Source organism: Mytilus galloprovincialis, chromosome 13, assembly GCF_965363235.1.
Source record: "Mytilus galloprovincialis chromosome 13, xbMytGall1.hap1.1, whole genome shotgun sequence".
In the NCBI taxonomy this organism is placed as follows: Eukaryota; Metazoa; Mollusca; class Bivalvia; order Mytilida; family Mytilidae; genus Mytilus; species Mytilus galloprovincialis.
In genome coordinates, this window is record NC_134850.1 from 35097948 (window position 1) to 35118393 (window position 20446).

At 32.1% G+C, this 20446-nt stretch overlaps 1 protein-coding gene across 2 annotated transcripts; it reads right to left on the minus strand.

The window, feature by feature from the left end:
* Positions 1-746: 746 nt before the first annotated feature.
* On the minus strand, positions 747-14670 carry LOC143055968 (uncharacterized). 2 transcript variants are annotated; one of them, XM_076229041.1, is made up of 6 exons: positions 14530-14670; positions 8042-8329; positions 5324-5401; positions 4232-4333; positions 3128-3206; positions 747-2169 (listed from the first exon to the last, which is right to left on the minus strand). In XM_076229041.1, exons 1-6 carry the CDS (start codon positions 14603-14605, stop codon positions 1923-1925), a joined length of 870 nt encoding a protein of 289 aa, XP_076085156.1. In that variant the 5' UTR covers positions 14606-14670; the 3' UTR covers positions 747-1922. The 2 variants fall into 2 exon arrangements, with proteins under 2 accessions (XP_076085156.1, XP_076085157.1); XM_076229042.1 differs by lacking the exon at positions 8042-8329 and having other exon boundaries at positions 14530-14643.
* Positions 14671-20446: the final 5776 nt, after the last annotated feature.

Below are 20446 nucleotides of genomic sequence, written 5' to 3' on the forward strand. Positions count from 1 at the left end.
CCCTTCTATAATTTTGTTATGCATGCACACGTATGAAAATTGTAGGTTTTATCCAACGGAATCAAAGGTTTGAACATTGTTTTCAATAAGTTTGTTTTATAATGTATAATTATATACGTAAATAGTTATCAAAGGTACCAGGATTATAATTTAGTACGCCAGACGTGCGTTTCGTTTACATAAGACTCATCAGTGACGCTCATATCAAAATATTTATAAAGCCGAACAAGTACAAAGTTGAAGAGCATTGATGATCCAAAAGTCCAAAAGGTGTACCAAATACGGCTAAGGTAATTTATGCCTGGGATATATATATATAAGAAAATCCTTAATTTTTCGTAAAATTCAAAGTTTTGTAAACAGGGAATTTATAAAAATGACCACATTATTGATATTCATGTCAACACCGAAAAAGCCTTATCAGTAATTTAACTGAAAATATATGAAAAAGCAAGCAAATGAGTTCAACACCAAAAACTGTCATATAAGAAATCAAGTCCTTTTCATTATTCATGATAACAGAACAATGTAATGAAAATATAATGCAATTCTCAAATTATCCATACTAATATTTTCCTTACTTGTCAAGAAGTTTCATTTTGAAATTGTATTGTGGTTCAAAAGAGTTTTAAGGGTAACATCCTCAATGAATGGCTTTTAACAGAAATGCGCAGATTGTCAACACAACGTATGACAAGATGCTCAATTTTGCTAGAAGATAATTAGATAATAAAGTAAAACTAAACTATATGTATAAGATTTATTTATTTGCATCATGTTTGTAGGTAATCACAATATATCCACTTTTTATAACTAATTTAGTTTTAAGACAATAATAGTTTAACTTACAAAAAAGAACGAAAAAGTTACATTTTTTCACTATCATTATACATGACATACTGTATCTATTAACCATATTATTTTCACAATATGATTGGCTTGTTTAGATTTCGGTACTATACTGTTAATCGTTAAAAAAGTTTTACAGTTCTTTAATTTGTAATGAAACTAATCTGAGGATAACGAACCTAAACTCAATTTACTAATTCATGGAATTGGAATACAGATTTACGGACGAAAGAATATTCATATATAGTTTGATTTTACTCTAAGTAAGTCATGTTCAATATGACACTGTTTACTATAATCATATCTTTATATGAACGCAGCTTAAAGGGAAATATATTCATAAAAAATAATTTCTATTCATGTTTGATAAAGAATCTATGCATGTTTAGACATTGCTTATTTTTTTTTTGTCCTATTTTTAAAGTAATTAGCCCATGTTTTATGACAAAAATCAAACTGTAATCTGTACAACACTTAACAGTAATTAATACTTTGAGAAAACGTGCAGCCCTTAATAACCTTGGTGCTACATTAGGGTTCACCATCATGTTCTAAAGAACACCACTATTATTAAAACTTATGAACTCTCAGAAAATATGGAGGAATCATAATCAATCAATAATAAAATAAAAGCTTGTCTAGTGTCACCCTAGTTCATTCACCAAATTGTTATCTATAGGTTCATGGAATTTATCTTATCTTAATACTTAATTTATACGAAAATGTGAATAGAGTAAATATCAGCTTTTTATGCTGACATACACGAAAGTTATATAAAGAAACACGTGTACATTGAAAAAAAAAAGAGTAAGCTAAACAACATCTTTACAAACACTAAAACCAACATTAATGTTAGGCAAAATACGTCAGTAGCTATGGTGGGGTAGTTATTCTACGTAGAAGCAGTGACTATATACGTCATATTAAAGTTAGTTTATATGATTTGCAAGTCCGGTAAAACCTTCCACTTAAGCAAGTACAAGGCTTTACAAATTCCATGATAGACTAAAATTACCAAAGCCTTAAAACATTTGATTCTAAACACTTCACTACAATTAGTGTTACTGCTTTGTTTACTTTGGAGTTCTATAATTCACCTCTTCGTAATGGTTGCCGATTGCTTCTTCATATGAAGGCAGAGCATAATTGATATCACTAGAAGTATCGACTCTGTCCAGCATTGTTTGGCTGTATCCTGTGTAACTTGGATTTGAAGCTGAAATCTGGTATGCAGTTGGGTTTTCAAAGCCGTTATCATAATCATGATTCATATGATTGCTGCGAGCCATAGGGTTTGGTCTTTGTTCATGTTTGTTTCTCCTAAACAGTAAAATATAATAAATCTTATTTCAAATGTTTGGCTTTAAGCGTTCCTGGTGAAGGTAAATCCAGAAAAGCACTCCGGACGCAAGAAACTCATAATGTTTTGTTTTCAATTTTTTGACATAGCATGCATTGCAAGTCCTCTGGTACATTAATCATTAAATCAAATTTAAGAAATCTCTAAAACCAAGAAATGAATATCCGAATGATGACAATATTAACTTAACATAAAAGAACCTAAACAATACAAATATAAATATACATCATTTGTTTTATTGGTAATATAAATATAGCTTATACACATCATAGTTAAAAACATCGTTGGTGTTTTATTGTTCTAGATGAATATCAGTTCAGAAAAGCCTATCGACCCGACCGTAAAATATGTAATATGGATAATTACTGATAAGGCAATTCTATCAACTACAAATTATACAAAGAAATAGGTAATTGACTATTCGGAATTAGTTATTTGACATTATGCAACAAATCAATTAATGTAGTAATACCGATTTATTAGCAGGTAGTTCGGTTGAATATTAACAGATAAGTGAAGTTACTTAATAAAGATCGTAGATAGCAAATACAACAACAGATCGAGGGTATATCACAACACAGAAAAAAACAAATATCAACGTGAATACCATAAAGTTTTTTGGTTCATCTATTTTTCATTTTCAATCTGGTTTTTGTTTCTCTATTAAAATTTACTTCATCGATATTGATAGAATTTTTTTCAATAATTCAAAATATGATATTTTCATTGTATTTTTCCCAGAGAACCTGAAGTTAAGATCAATTACAGCGAGGTCTACTTTATTACTTGACGGATATTCACAAATCATGTTTATTTTCTTGGTTGATTTACAATTTCCGTATACGACTGCTATCCAACGTTCTGTTATAAACACCATGTTATGTGCCACTAGTTAAAAACCTGAGCTTAAAGACTAACCTTGATTTTAGAATACAAAGCAAAGCAATAATTGCTATAAGCGATGTGATTCCAACAGCCGTCCCTAGACAAATTTTCACTGAAAAAGCCAACACAATTTTGAAATTAATTGACATGCAAGGAATTTTATAGGTAACATTTGTGAACTTCTCAAAGGTTGTAATTACATATCTTTGCATAATTCGTTCGAAAAATTCAATCACAGGGAAACTTTAAAACAAACAGTATTGACCTAATATTTGGCTGAGATAAATTCCAAAGTCGCAGAGTGCATCTTCACATGCAAATTATCATTTTTTGTAAAATTTCCTTAAGTTTAGAGCATTTTGAAATGTTAGACATTATTGCTGTGTCCATGGCAACGGTGGCCATTTTGAAATTCAAAACTCAAAGAGTTCATCTACACATGCCAGTTACTATTTTTGTAAAATTTCTTTCAGTTTGGAGCATTTTTGAAGTATTTGAAATTTTTGACGTTTTTGCGGTTTCCATGGTTACAGTGGATAATTCCAAAATTCTAAAAGAAGACATCTCATTGCCACATGTCATGTTATATATCCATACAGTTGCATTGACTTTAATTCAATACTCTCTAAGAAAAGACTGATAGGATAAGTGATAAATTTGCTCTTAGTTTCCATGACAACGACGGCAATTTTGGAATATCTTAATATTCTCTACACATTTCCAAAAAAGTTGTGTCTTTTAATAAAAGATTTAGAATTTTTCATTATAGTGAAGTTCCATCAACATTGGTCTATTGTAATCCGAGAAACACGACGGACAAAATGTGTGGAAGAATAAGAAAAATAAGGGAACAAAAGAAACGTAAAATAACAATATGTCAACCCAACGCCGTTTAGGGTGCCATAATAAACTTTAAAAAAATTGTAGTAACCCTCCAATTACTACTGACTAAACGTTTTAAGACGCGTATATACTCAGGTAGACATTAGACATTTCCATGTTGACCGCGGTAACGTATTGACAGTCAACGCAAACATTGAAAGTAACTAAGGAAACATGCACACGGGGCATAAATGTGCATTTTATTTATGCAATGAATGATCTGAAATCAAATGTATCAAGGAAAGGTTTACATACAAGATTTGTTGTTTTGGCTTTCGTTGTGGATTTTGTCATCGTCGTCATCGTCGTCGTCATCGTCATCTTTTTTCTTGTGCTTATGATTTGGTGAGTTGTTAGCTTAATATAGAATATATATGTATAAATATAATATACAAAATATAAAAGAGATTTTAATTAGACGTTTTGTTTTATAAACTTATTTCAAAATACACAATACACAATACTACTCAACATTATTCACAAAATAAAAAATGAAAGCGTTTAAAATGACTAGACGTCAATTTTTAAAATTTATATCTTTCATTAAAAAAGATATAATGAAAAAACAAAACAAAAGCGGAGAATTCAATAACAGCTACCCAAATAAAAATTCATCAAACAACAGAACGCGCGAAAAAGCAAATGTAATTTCTTTCTCTTTTTGACACTTTCCTAAGAAAATGCTGGATTTCACCTGGTTTTGTAAAAGAGTTATTATAACCTCGATTATGTTGACAAAATAGGGATGTTAATGTACATTAATCATTATACGTATACAAAATGTTTCGTGGAGTACAACACATTATGTGATGAATAAATTGTTTAATACTTTATATTATTTGTATCGTAAGGTCAACTAACAGTTCGTGAAGGACGTTGAAACTATAACATAGCATAACAAGACAGCAAATTGTTTTAACAGCCTGTTTTTGAGAGGTGTAATCATATTCAAGGTAAAGTTGTCCTGTAAATAAATCGAACATTTGATATACTGAAATTTATGTATTATATAATTTGTGCACGATCCTCTTTTTTTAACTCGAGATAACATTTTTATTCAAAATTCTGTGAGGAAAAAACAAATTGCCAGATACGCACAAGAATATTCTAAATTTTGAGAAGAGTCATCCTATTTGTCGTAATTAGTTTGTTGTATTTGTAATAATATTCTAAATCTGAATTAAGTAAGAACAGATACATTCCAACTTTCACATATACGGATATATTGATTTTTGGACATATTATATATTTCGATAAAGTGCACGTAATAAAGAGGTTGATGTGGATTGAATCAGTGTTATAGACATCATAACATTGATGGTTCAAATAGGTTGACTATAAACATACCTTTCTGTGTAGATGTAGATGTTGGTATACCATTGGGGTAGTATTTTATCAGTGGAACAATTGTTTCATATCTTGATTCTAAAAAAACATATAAGATATACATTTTTCGCTGATTTTAATGTCAAATTATATTTAATTTATGTTATTAAAACAATGAACTCTCAAAAAAGTATTAAAAAAATGAAAAGTCAATCAGAAAAACCTTAATTTTCAATTACTTCTCACAAATAAAGGCAACAGTAGTATACCGCTGTTCAAAACTCGTAAATCTATGGACAAAAAACAAAATCGGGGTAACAAACTAAAACTGAGGGAAACGCATTAAAAATAAGAGGAGAACAACGACACAACATTAAAATGTAACACACACAGCAACGGACTAAGCATTAGACAAAATCCGACGAAAATAACCAATATAACAAAAACCTTAATTTTTCCTAACATGCGGATCTTACTGCAAATGTTTGATAAATAAACACTGATGAATTAATTTCAGAAACGAAAGAATTTTGTGTAAAATCTGCATATTAGAGGCGTAAAATAAACTTGTGAAGGTAAAATTAAATTTCATTTAAGGACATACAGCGATACATTCATAAATGATGAACGAAAGATACCAGAGGGACAATCAAACTCATAAATTGAAAATAAACTGACAACGCCATTGCTAAAGATGAGAAGACAAACAGACAAACAAATGTACACATGACACAACATAGAAAACTAAAGAATAAGCAACACGAACCCCACCAAAAACTAGTGGTGATCTCAGGTGCTCTGCAATGGTAAGCAGATCCTGCTCCACATGTGACACTCGTTGTTCTCATGTTATGACAAATCCGGTATATAGTCTTTTTCGGTAGGTCACGTTCATGAAAGGGAAGGGAATGATAGTTACGACGTAAGGAAAAATCCGATATCATCTGGGAAACGGTTATTCCATAATTGTCAACCAACTCGTGATGGCGTCCGTAAAATGAAAGGACGATTTCAACTACACCATTTGGAACTCTTGGTGTAATTGCTTCCTTGTGAGCAGCAACCCTCTATCAAGAAAATCATAAAAATCAAGTAAAGTGTGATATTTTTCGTTGATATATTATAAGAATAAGATGTGGTATAATTGCCAATAAGACAACTCTCAAAAAGATATCAAATGAAAAAGAATTTAACAACTATAGGTCAGCACATGCGTACGACAACCAACAATAAACAAAGCCCTTACAGCATAGTAAGCTGAAAAAAAATGACAAATGTTAGATAATTCAAACGAAACTTCTAAATGTAACGGTCTCATTTTTGTACTAAATAATGAACGAAAATTTAATATGTAACACAGCAACATTTGAATACCACTTAATTAAAGGTTCCCGACTTAAGACAGCCACAAACACAATGTGGCCGGGTTAAACTTGTTTGTTTACGCAAAATCGTATTCCTACTTTTACTTCATGATTGAATGTAAAACTTATTGATTTTTTTTAATGCAAGTTTATTGTACGTACAAGAGTACCAAAACTTAAAAACAGCGCTTCCAATGATTTTCTTCATAACACATATATGAGAAACTTCGAACATGGACCATCATTTTTCAAATTAACTCAAGTTGATTATTTAATCTATTAATTAATATCCATATCAGATATTCAAACCTCTGTATTTAGAGATTAGATACCAGGACTTTAAACTAACGTATACCGCATGAACATGTGTATTCCTATTAGAAAACTTTTGTTATTTGATTTTGCCATGTGATTATGGACTTTCCGAATTGATTTTCCTCTAAGTTCAGTTTTTTTGTGATCTTACTTTTTAGCAGTTTTCTGTTCGCTCCATTTCAAATTTAAAGCAACTAACTTACAATTTTATGTTTTAATATGTATTATCTCTATAAAAAGTAGGCGTGATTGCCTGTGATATAACTATCTGAGTATGATATGGCGGCAATAGTTTATCGATGGCAACATTTAGTGAATCAAATAGGAAGATGACGTTCAATAGGGAACACGGTAAACAAATAAATAAACTGAAATAAAACCATCACCTTCAAAGTAAAAAAAGACCTGGTGCCTAAAAAACTAACGGCCTGATATATGTACAAAACAATAAATGAAAAAAGATACAAACGACAACCATCACACTTAAGGATCCTGAATTTGGAAAGGTACATTCATGATATGACGTGGTTAAAGTACTTTTTGGCATCACACCTTCCACTAAATTTGAACAGTGGTGTATTAGTTCAACTACAGAAATCTGTTAAAAGGGCTCAAATACTCATATCGATCAAAAGCAGAAACGCATCTAACAAAAACACAAACCTTGTAATGTACGTAGCAGAGTATTTATGCATCTCAACAACAAAAAAAGACACTTAGTACCGATCATAGAGTACTTGCAGTTACTCACAGTCAGTTCAAAGACAATAACAACTAATAAAACAATCATTGAAAAGGACAGTTATTAACGTTTTCTTTAATTAATTTTAATATTCGGCAGTATATTAGGAAACTACTTGATTATTTTGACAAATGATATCATAAAAATATGAATGAATGTAATTGAACTTTTTTATTTTTGGACATCCAAATATTGTTGTTATATGCATAACAACCATTCATCATAACGGATTGTGTTTTATTATCTCAAGTTTCAATTTCGGTATTTAATTACATCTATCAACCATAATTTGTGAGAAGAACATTAATTAAAACTAACCTGAACATTCATAATATATAGTAGCATACAACAATGGTGCTAATGAGCATGGATGGTAGTTCATTGTCACTGTACATGTATCTTCCCCTATACACTGGTCTTGTAAGAGTTGGTAGGAAATTGAGTATTTGCAATCATTCCATGAATTGGTCAATGTTTTACAAAATAACGGATTAAATAACCTCCATTCAAAAAATTTCCACTTCGTTTCGTACAGTATATTCGTTATAACAATAGACTGTCTGTGTGGACATTGTAAGTAAACGTCGCTATCCATGCATACACTTTCTACAAACAGCAATGTAATCATAGATAAGAATTGCAAATAGTTTTACATATCGAATAATTATAAGAAAGACACGTACGATCCTACATTTAATTTACAATATGTATGTGTTGATCGAATACGCTTTCCAACGCACAACATAGTGCAATAAGTTTGAGAGAAAAATAGTAGATAACAAGAGTATCGTTTTACTTGCTTTGGACAATGTATGAATATTTAAAGCAAGTAAACCTTCAAAATTTCAAGGTATGCAAGTTGTACTACAATCGAAGTATGAAATTAAAAGCTGTTGTATAATTTGAATATCTGATGAGGTGTATTTAATCTGCAGTACATCAAGATGTTTTGTTTGTTATGTTTGCCTTTTAAATGTTTAATCTGAGGTAAATTATTATAACTTTAAATCTAGGACAAGGGGTTTTGCGCAGAGTTGTTGAATATTTATATTGCATAATAGGATTGCGTGTAATCAGTTTGTATTTTCGTTGTACTGTACAATTGGGACAGATTGCACAATAAATGACATTTTCCGATTTACAGTTCATGCTTTTATTCGGTTTGATTACTGTGCCGGATTTCAGAGTTTTACTTTGTCCCACTTCTAGCCTTCGCACGTTCGACATCTGGGATCCCCGCATTTTTGTATTGTTACCTTCTGTGTACTGAGTTTTGCTCGTGTAAGAAGTTTCTTCAGATTTGGTGCGTGTCGACAGCTCCCAATAAGCTGTGATTCGTAGACAAGATACTTCATTTTCTTTGATTGATGTAGAATAGGTCAAGACCCTTTAACAGAATTTAAGATCTGGTGATTACGTGGATTATCAGTTATAACAAACGAAATTGATTGTTGTTTATCTTTTTTGGCATCCCTTGATACTGTTTCTTAGTTCAGCGACTGGAATGCTCAAGGCATTTTTAATTCCATTGTCAATTAAACTGACTGGGTTGTTTTGTATTTTTAGATAGTTTTTCAATTCCTGTAGTCTCTTATCACGTAACTCAAAATTTATTACTATTGTGCATATACGTTGGGCTAAATTAAAAGGAATATTTCGTTTGATATGTGACGGGTGACATGACCTAAAATCCAAATATTGATGGGTATCAGTGGGTTTACAGTATAAGTCCGTTATTATTTGTTCACCTTCCTTGATAATATTGATGTCTAAGAACGGTAGTTTTGCAGAGCTGGAATCGTAAGTGAACTGTATTGATTCATTTAAGGCATTCAGCATTGAATGAAATTTATCTAGTTCAACTTCACTTTTTGTCCAGAAAATGAAACAATCATCAAGATATCGCTTCCAATTTTCTTCAATATAAAGCCTGAAGTTTTCATCGAATTCGGAAGGTATCTTTTCGTATAGTTTTGTTTCTATGTAACCCATAACCAGAGTGGCATATGTTGGTGCCACCTTGGTACCCATCGCGGTCTTTGATTTGAAGGTAATAAGTGTCGTTAAACTGGAAGTAGTTGTTCTCAAGGATCAGTTTTAATTCTTTGATGATGAAGTCATTGGAAAAACGTTCCGGAATTTCATCTAATTACTTTTCCAACCAGTATTGTACAGCTTGTAATCCTAATTCGTGATGACTGTTCGTGTAAAGGCTTATTATGTTAAAACTCACTAGTATTGTATCAAGAGGTACCCGGTCTGGAATATAGTTAAGAAAATCCATGTCATCTCTGACAAAACTTGGCACTTTTATACAAAGTGGTTTAAGCAGAATATCAAGGAGGTTGCTTAGCCTTTGGGTACTTCATGAAGGTCCTGCAATAATCGGTCTTATTTTAAGATCAGTAGGTTGGTTGATTTTAATATACATAGAATCACAGTTTTCTATATGTTCTTGAATTTTTCTTGGATTTGTGGATTTTCGGAAGGCCGTAAAAATTGCTGGTTTTAACCTCAAAATTTTTAAGATAATCTATTTTCTTATCGGTAAGGTTGTTAAAATATTCCATTATTAGTTTTCTTATTTTCGACATTGTGCTTTTGTCTCTATTTCCATTCAGTTTTTGGTAGAATACACCGTCTTCAAGTTGATAAAGAACCTTTCTGTAGTGATCTTTGTCCATACTATACCCCCGCCTTTATCCGACTCTTTTATTATAATTGATTCATCATTTTTAAGTTTCTTTATAGTCTTTTGTTGAGACTTCGGCAGATTTGATTTTACAAGTGAATTGACACTACATGTGTTGGCGGTTTGTTTTAGACAGTTGATATATTCTTCTAAATGTTTGTCCCTATTCGGTTGAGGATTAGTACCCTTTTTGTTCCGTACCTGGGATCCATCTTCATGATTAGTGTTTCCAAAGAATTCACTAAGTCTGAGTTTTCTGCAGAATTTGTCGGTATCGCTTATAAGATCAACATTGTCAGATATTGGTGTTGGGGTAAATTTTAAACCATGTTCCAAAAGATTTATTTCCTGGTCATATAAATGTCTACTCGATAGATTAATTACCGTCGGTTTGTCTTTGAGAAGTTGGGAAGTTTCCTTTTTTCCTGCGTTTTTTCTACATCTGACCTTCCCCTAAAAAATGATTGTTATTTCCGGGATTAGGTGTTCTATCTCTAGAACGCTGATAAGTATGAGCATTCCTTTGTCCTTTATTGGAAATGTTTTTAATTTACCTTTGTCTACGTGGTCTTTGCGGCAAAGCGTCAGGACGGTTATGAGTACTTTGCTATATTATTTGATGGTTCTCTTTCGTTTTTAACCACTGAGGCATAAGTCTTCTTATTTATAATTGACCTGGACCTTGATCTACTCCGAGGAAGAGACTGTCGGCCTTTCTTTTTTAGGGACTGACAGATTTGACGGGTTCGTTGCCGTAATTTTCTTCGTATTTGTCGAACCACTCGTTCTTTGATTCTAATATTCGTTCTGACTTTTCTTGAGTGTCAGAGTGCCATAGTTCAAGGAGTTTTTCTTGAATTTTCCTACTACTCCTTTTCTTCATTTCATCTTGAATGAAATTGTCCACTTTTTCAACAATTGCTTTGTATTTATTTGTTATAACGTAACGTCACAAGTCGTTACTATTAACGATAACAATTCTGTGAGATTAACCGCAGGAGATGCGGTGAAAGCGCTAACAGAAACAATGTTCTATTTATGATGTGATTTTTTTGTGTTTTTTACTTTTAAACTATTTATATATATACAACTTTCCAATGCAAAGAAACAAGTGCCTAAAGTCTGTAAGCATCCTACATGTCTGTTACCTTTTTAAAGGTTATGTTTTGATTTTTTTTATAATTATGTGTAAAAATAAAGTGTAATTACCCCCCCCCCCCCCTTTTTAGAAGCTTTAGAGAAGGGAGTGTATACTGTTTCACCTCTGTCTGTCCATCCATCCATCAGTCAGTCCGTCAGTTCGTCTTGCCGTCCCATGAATATTTTCGTCCTATTTTTCTCAGGAACTACAAAACAAGGATTTCTAAAATTTGATTTCAGTGTATATATACATGTAAGTCAGCTATACTTTGTGATATGTTTTTAGATTCATCAATTGACAACTTCCCGTTTACCGAACACTTACATATATTTACACTTTTAAAATTATCTACTTGCTGCGGGGTATCATCAGTGAGAAGTAGCTCAGAGTTTCACTTGTTTTAAAAATGGGATTAGAATTTGTTGTTATGCCCAATCTATTGCATTATGTTTTCTTGTCTGTGCGTCCATTTGTCCGTGCTTATGTTTGTCTGTTCGTCTGATCGTTCTTCTGTCCCGGTTCAGGTTAAAGTCTTTGGTCAAGGTAGTTTAATCTAACATCAGACTCAGACTTCTTTTTTAACTGCGTTTTCCCCCGAGGGTATTACAAGCCCAGTAGTCGGTACTGTTTGTGCTGACATGAACTATCATTGATATGGTTATATTTATAAATTAACTGTTTATAAAATTTAGATTTTTTTAAAATACTATGTCTTTTCTACCTCAGACGGAGATTACCTTAGCTGTATTTGGCAAAACTTTTAGGAATTTTGGTCTTTAATGCTCTTCAATTTCGAACCTTATTTGGCCTTTTTAACTTTTTTAGATTCGAGCGTCACTGATGAATCTTTTGTAGACGAAACGCGCGTCTGGCGTATATACAATTAGTCCTGGTATCTATGATGAGTTTATGTACTGTGCGTATTGTTGTGTTTGTTTTTTTTTCTACTTTAGCTAGAGGTATAGGGATAGGGGGTTTGAGATCTCAAAATAACACGATTAACCCTGCCGATTTTTTGCGCCTGTCCCAATTCAGAAGCCTCTGGCCTTTGTTAGTCTTGCGATTTGGGCATCTAAGTACTAAAGACACATTCTTATTTTCGACTATTTTGACATATATATAATGAATATTGTCATACTAATCAAAGACCATGTCATACGTCAAACAGATTAGTGAAGGTGAAAGAACTAGTCACAATGACAAGAACTACAATAAAGCAAACAATATATATTATGAATATAGAAAAATTTTAGTATACAGATAGTAGCATGTACCAGCTTCATCCTCTTCATATATCTAGATGGGGAAGGGTGTACTTCAATTTAATACCTAATTGATAGTGGTGCCTTGTTGTGTTACCTCACCCTGTTTTAGATTTTAAAGGTATATACCTTTCCATATATTGTGCTCGAAAAAAAGTAACCTCGAGCTCTTCCCATATTGATTTGGTTTCATGTGGTTTTATGTTAAATTTGAATACTTTAAAAGTGTCAAAAGAGAAAAATTGGTTGATAAAGACACAGCGGGAACACCAAACAGGTTGACAGTCGAAGAAATTATTGGAACTTTATTGTCCTTATCATAAATATTTGATATCTTTTTTAACTTTTCACATATTTTAAGCTTATAAAGGTGACCTATTCCAGAGACACGTCCTATCACCTTGTAAACAGAAGTGCTCCAAATTCCAACCTCAACCCCTACCTGAAACATAAGTACTGAAATGGAATTACACCGATATTCGAAAACACCCTTTTATGCATGTGTCTGTATATTTTTATTTTAGATAATTAATATTAAGATTTCTTAGCACTAAATAGGTGGTTTGTCGTTATATTGTCTTTTTGTCGCTGATAAGTGTGACCCCTCCCAGCACTAGATGCACAATCCGTATATATCAGCAATACCTGGTGGTTTTGATTTGTTTGTTGATGTTTCAATATTGCTTATCCCCTTAACATTTACTTAGGAGTTTGTTACTTTTTACAATTTGCATCTTAAATTGCCCTTCTGTTTGAACATATTTAAAATTAAATCTTGTCAAATATAAAACGAAATAGCGTTGCGATGGACACAGATGTGTTGCTAGGGAGAAACAACAGTGAATTTGGCAAAAATGAGCATTTGATTATGTAACATATAAATAGTGTACAAGTGTAAAGTTCACTACATGCTTAACAGGTTTAAATTCAAATATAAATAGATTTAAGTTGTATATTAATCACACTTGATTACTTTAAATCCGCCATTATATTTGTTGCTAGGCAACATAATAAACGAGTCAGACCCAAAATGCATTTCTTTTCAGAAGGTCTATGGTATAGAGTTACAACATGACAAATTAAATTAAACTGGAGGTGGGGCCAAAAAAGGCCCTTATAGCCCTTAGTCCTTTAGGAAGTACAAAACACTTAATTTATCATGTTTATACGTCGTATCACATATTTTAACTAAGTTTCAGATGAGTCGCGGCAATACAAATCCTCTTCCTTTACATGCTTTGGAAGTATAGATACGCACGCAGCACGCAACACAGTCAAAAACTTATGTTAGATATAGTTCAAACATATAAACAGTATTGCAGAGTTATCTAAGGGGCTATAAAAACGTTTAACAATGTTGATTTTCTATCTCAAAGTTGTTTTATATTTTTTTTTATCACAGCGAAAATTGAAATAAAAATCGAAAACCAATAGTACATGTATGATTCAAATATTGTGTATTAACCTGGTTTTCGTTTTGAAACATTAGTGGTGAAAATATCACAAGGTTATAAGTATCAAATGTAATGAACGGATATGATAATTCAGTGGTGATTGCGACATAAATATTTGATTATCCAGAACCTAAACATAAAAGACTAACATGTAAAGAAAAAACCTATGATCCACAAAATTTGTAACTAAAATACGTTAAACAAAAAGTTACGTATACACTTTGACTTAATAAAGAAAATAATCAGTTATTGCTTACTATGTAAGACCTGTCGACTTGAAGCGCTTTGGACGAACAGAATCATAATCATCAACTTTATTATTTCTCCCACCATTTTGAAATCGTTACGATTATCTACGTATGCTTCCGTTTATCTGTGTTTTATTTGCACAAAAATCGATGAATTGTAAGTTATAACCGTTTCTCCACTGATAAGCGTGATTTAAGACAGGGAAAGGTGAATACATATAGAAAAGTAAATACATTTGTAATCAATTTAGAAATTGACGATGGCGGATATATTTGATATATCTTTATATACAATGTTATGCATTTGAGATATAAATAAGTTTTAAAATAAAAGTCATATTAAAGCAGTTAAAGCAAACAGGTATATTTATATATCTATCTATTTTCAACAGTTGGTCAATGTAGATATAAAAAAGGTAACAGTATTTAAATACAAAACGACACCTGCAAGTATAGAAATCAACCTTAGATCTGTCCAAATATATACTTTTTTCTTTTCGCCACATTATAAACCGTTAGTTTTCTCGTTTGCATTGTTTTACATTGTCATATCGGGGCCTATTGTAGCTGACTATGCGGTATGGGTTTTGCTCATTGTTGAAGGCCGTGCGGTGATCTATAGTTGTTAATGTCTGTGTCATTTGGTCTCTTGTGGAAAGTTATCTCATTGGCAATCATACCACATCTTCTTTTTTATATTTATATGAAGAGAGGCATGGAATTTCTATCCATAACGAGGTTTGTTGCTATATTTGCATTTGGGTTAAGCTTTCACTTTTAGCGGACTATGTTTTAAAAGTATTGAGAATTGTGTATGAATACCTAAGGTTTTCTCGTTTTTGTTTTGTTTTTTTTTTCATCGTGTTTTTTTTTTTTTTAATTATGTCTTTAATATGGGTTAAATATGATTTTCAATTTTACATTCTCCAATGTACGTTTTGAAAAGAGAATTTTTTCATGTAAAACCAATCTTTATCAACTGTTGGATACAATATTTGTTCGATATGTCATGTGTATGGCAGACCACTTTCCAATGTATACACTACAAACACGGAGTAGGGATACTTTTCACACCAAAACATCCAGAAAGCAAGAAATACTTGCTTTTCCTATTCATTAACAAATTCATTTGAAGTTATTGAACATTATTAAAAAATCTTTGTACTGTGTATCTTTAATTTTCTGGAGACTTATTTTACAATGAAGGCTTTCAAATATTTGGCAAAAAGTCCAGCACAGATCTTCGGACGCATCAGCTTTATAACGTGTAGTTTTCAATTTTTAACTGACAATGAACAAACTTGTTCAATAGTAGTTAAAACTCAACTGAGAAAAGTAAAGACTAAGTAATACTAATTTCACAAAAGCCGGGGGTTACATGATATCAAACAAATATACCTGTGATGAACATTAGCAGTAGTTTTGATAATTATGTCAACAAAACTTTGAAACATAGAAGATAATTTCAGCTTCCCGATTGCGAACCTTTACATTTCTAGGCAGCAACATTTCAGCACCACCTGCATACAGAGTATATATCTTCAAGTTGATACGATATGCAAGGGCTTGTACTTCCTGTCTTGATTTTATTTTAGAAAGGAAACTACTAAACTAAAAGTTCAAAGTGGTAAATGTGAAACTATTCTTTTGTAGATTTTAAGGAACTCATAACTAGTTGGTTGACCGTTGATATCGGACGCGTTCCAAATGTCGTAGCAACAATCCCGTTCCTTTTTAATCGAACGTAATTAACCTACCGAATCAGACTTATGTCTGGGTTTGTACCAACACGATCAACACGACCCTTACAGTGTACCTTAGAACACCCCAGTAATTGGTGTGTTGTTTTGTTACTCAGTCTTTAGGTTTCTATGATGTGTACTAGTGTCTATTAATCTTTTCTTTAAAGCATGACGTGGTCAATTTTTTTTCGACTTTTGAGCCTGAATGTCCCTTTGGTATATTTCACCGCTTTTATGTGAGTCAAAGTTAGAATGTCGTGCCGTCTAAGCCGCTTTTTGCATATAGCCTCAACAGGTGTGATAACCATATTACCAATAAGAAATAAATATTAACATAGATATTTTATGATTAAAAGTCAAATCTGAATACACTTATTACAATAGAGATATTAAAGGGAAAGTCCTATAAACTTTTTTTAAATATGCAGGAATAGGGATATCAGGTGCGGAAGTCAAAACTGTATAATAAAATAGATATAAAGATACAAAAACTCGACTAGAAAGGCAAGAAACAGAAACCGGACAACTTAAAATGTAATAGTTGGTAAGATGGGATGGTCGATATAAAACACACAACACTTACAAAGACTAGAGGTTCCTCTTTTGTGACAGATGTACCTATAAATCGGGATGAGACATGTTTTGTGATATCTCAACCCTCTCCCTTTATATCTACATAACGCGAATCTCCAGTTCTGAGTCTGAGTTCGGTGTTTGATAGGCAGGAAACAGAAAAAATAGGTAAGACGACAAAAACAAATATTACGCAAAGATAAACTACTAGCTGTTACATATGCGCCAGTCCCACACCTGAATTAAACTTATACAAAGATTGTGTCTTTGTCATATATATGAAATCAACCACAATCCTTCCCGTCGATTATTTAGTAACAATCCAGTATGAATCAAAGGTGATTAACCGTATCATGCCAACATCTATTTGTTAGAATACATAATTTTATATTCTATGTAAAGACTCGACGAGTGGATCAGTATTGATTAAAAAAAACATCGTTAATATTTTGACAACAGTATCGTAATTAATCCTTTTACGATAAGACTATGTGTAAAGTCACAGTACAACTAGATAAGTTTTGGGAGGGTGAATGGCGACATTTTTGTGTTATGTACAGAATACTACCATAGACAATAGGATATGAAATATGTAAACGTATTAGTTGTCTGTACATGATTTGTATTTAGAAATAATTTCGTTGTTAGGACGATAAACAAGTAAAGAGGTTGACAAGTTTGCGTTGAAATCTTTTTATAAATAAAAATAGATATTAGCTGTGTCGGTCACAACTGTTCAAATATATATGAATAATGTATATGATCTTGATACAAATACTGTATAAATGTATCAAAATATTTTAGAAATGACTGCAATTTTTTTCTGTCTATAATGAAATAACATACAAATGTGGGGCACACTGAATTACCCGCATGGCGTATCATTTTAAAGTGTGCACCACATTTTTTTTATTACGAATAGATAGAAAAAATATTACAGTTATTTCTCATAATTTAATTCTAAATTCCATTTTAAACCGGAGTAAACTATGGAAAAATCGTTAATAACGTCACAGTCACATGACTAAATTATGTCTTTGAGCTGATAAACATAACAACGTCAGCCATTCAGATGATGCATTACATCCAAAATTAAATTATAATAGAACAGAGACTATAAGAAAGTTTCAACACTCGCCTTGTGTTTTAGAAACTACATACGGGTTTACTGCTGTCCGATACAATATGTCTCCCAACTCATTATAGAAATGTTTTGTTTGTGTAGATCCTCAGATATTAAAAGCGAAAGGCGAAAGTCAAAAACAAATTGAAAATGGCATGGCAATAAAAAGAAAAAACAACCGAGAGAAAATTATTCGTTTACAAAATACTACGAAGAAAACAAAAGAACAACAACAACCCCACAACAACAGGGGGTTGTCTCAAGTGCTTCTATAGGGTAAACAGGTTTTGATCAACGTGTTGCTCATTGCTTTACCAACTCAGTGATAAGTCTAATTCAGTAAATCATATTTGAGTATAAAAGGATGTGGTGATGGTTACGACCATAGGAATAGTAATCTGATTATTAAATATATCAGTTATCACCTTTATCCAACCATAACATTTTAACTGAATGTAATTTGACATGAAGAGTGACGAATGCTTAATGTAGAAATGATTAATCTATCGAAATTTGTGTGATTCCCGTAGATTTCAAGATCATCTGTGAGTTATGGTTTGAGTGGTTTGAAAATGCATTATAAATATATTGACGCATATTTTTTCATTCAATTATGAACGTTTCTTGTAATACTTCTCTATAAAATATATCTAAGACCATAAAAACGTTTAAATAAAATCAAATAAATCAATAAAGTAGTTATCAAAGGTACCAGGATGATAATTAAGTACGCTAGACGTTCGTTTCGTCTACATAAAACTCATCAGTGACGCTCATATCAAAATATTTATAAAGCCAAACAAGTACAAAGTTGAAGAGCATTGAGGATCCAAAATTTTTAAACGATTGTGCCAAATACGGCTAAGGTAATCCATGCCTGGGATAACAAAATCCTTAGTTTTTTTTAAAAATTCAAAGTTTTGTAAATTGGAAATTTATAAAAATGATCACAAAGGTAATGATTTTTTTTAAATATTGCCGTTATTTTTAGAACAAGTTCCTGAGTTCCTGTCTATTTCATTTATACTGAACTGCCTCTCATTTGTTATGTTTACATAAAAATCTTCACGGATATATATGTGGTTTATCATATCGAAGTGTTTAAAGATGTAAATCTCAGTGATAAAACACATCTGTCATGCCATTGCTGTAATTTCGTATTTGGTAATGGTCCTAGTTTCCATGTTATATCAATAGACCTAAACATCATTTGTGACCGAGATTTGAAATCATTCCCAAGTAAGGAATTGAATAACCTTTTTATTGTCCCCGTCAGTTATTAATTTGACTGAGTGTCGTAACATAAACCACGACTCACCCCGCACTTTCTTGATAGAGGGTTGCTGCTCACAAGGAAGCTATTAAACCAAGAGTTCCAAATGGTGAAGTTGAAATCATCCCTTCGTAAATTGTACGAACGCCATCACGAGTTGGTTGACCGTTATGGAATAACCGTTTCACAAATGATATCGGATATGTTCCTTACGTCGTAACTACAATCCCCTTCCCTTTCATGATTGTGACCTACCGAATTATACTATTTACCGGATTTGTTATCACATAAGCAACACGACGGGTGCGACAGGTGGAGCAGGATCTGCTTACCCTGATATCACCCATAGTTTTATGGTGGGGTTCTTGTTGTTTGTTCTTTAGTTTTCAATGTTGTGTCATGTGTACTATTTTTTGTCTGTTTGGTTATTTTTATTTTCAGCCATGGCGTTGTCAGTTTATTTTCGATTTATGAGTTTGACTGTCCCTTTGATATCTTTCGTCCCTCTTTTTTCTGCTTTAAGTGAATAAAACGAGAAAATGGTGATAAGAAATCCGTAGATTATTTTTTTAATTCAGTATTGAACATAAGTGATATAAGTAAACAACAATTTTTAGATGTAAGTCAAGATGTGAGGCAGACTTAAGTAAGTCTCTTGTATCCTTTATCCCTAGTTCGATGGGATAGATGCGTTCAACATAGTCACCAAGTCTTGAAATATTTAGTGAGAGACAATCATCTTTATAGCGGAAAGCAAAGTTAAAAGGATATTGCAAACTTCTTTTCGTTCTTTCTCAGAAGTTCCTGTATGAAGTCAGCCTCATAAGAATAAACTTGACAAGAAGAGGGGCACCAATGGTTCCCATGGAAAAGTGTGATAGTTTGTGAAAAAACACGTTCTCCAGACGTAAAAAATATGTTGTCAACCAAGAAATCCAGCAATTTGGTAATGTCGATCAGATGCTGCGAATTGTTGTCTCAATCAGAGTGATACACTTGTACCCGTATACGTCGTGAAGAATTATTCAATAATACCCATTCTTCTTTAATACAGGCATACGTATACTTTTTCTGCATTAAAATTCTGAAGACACTGTTAAACAAGATAGTCGTTAATGTGTAAATACGAATGGTTGTTATGACTATCAAACCTTCTTGACCATTATCAAAACGTTAATATGTTTCTTCCAAAAACATTATTCAGTATTCGTTCTT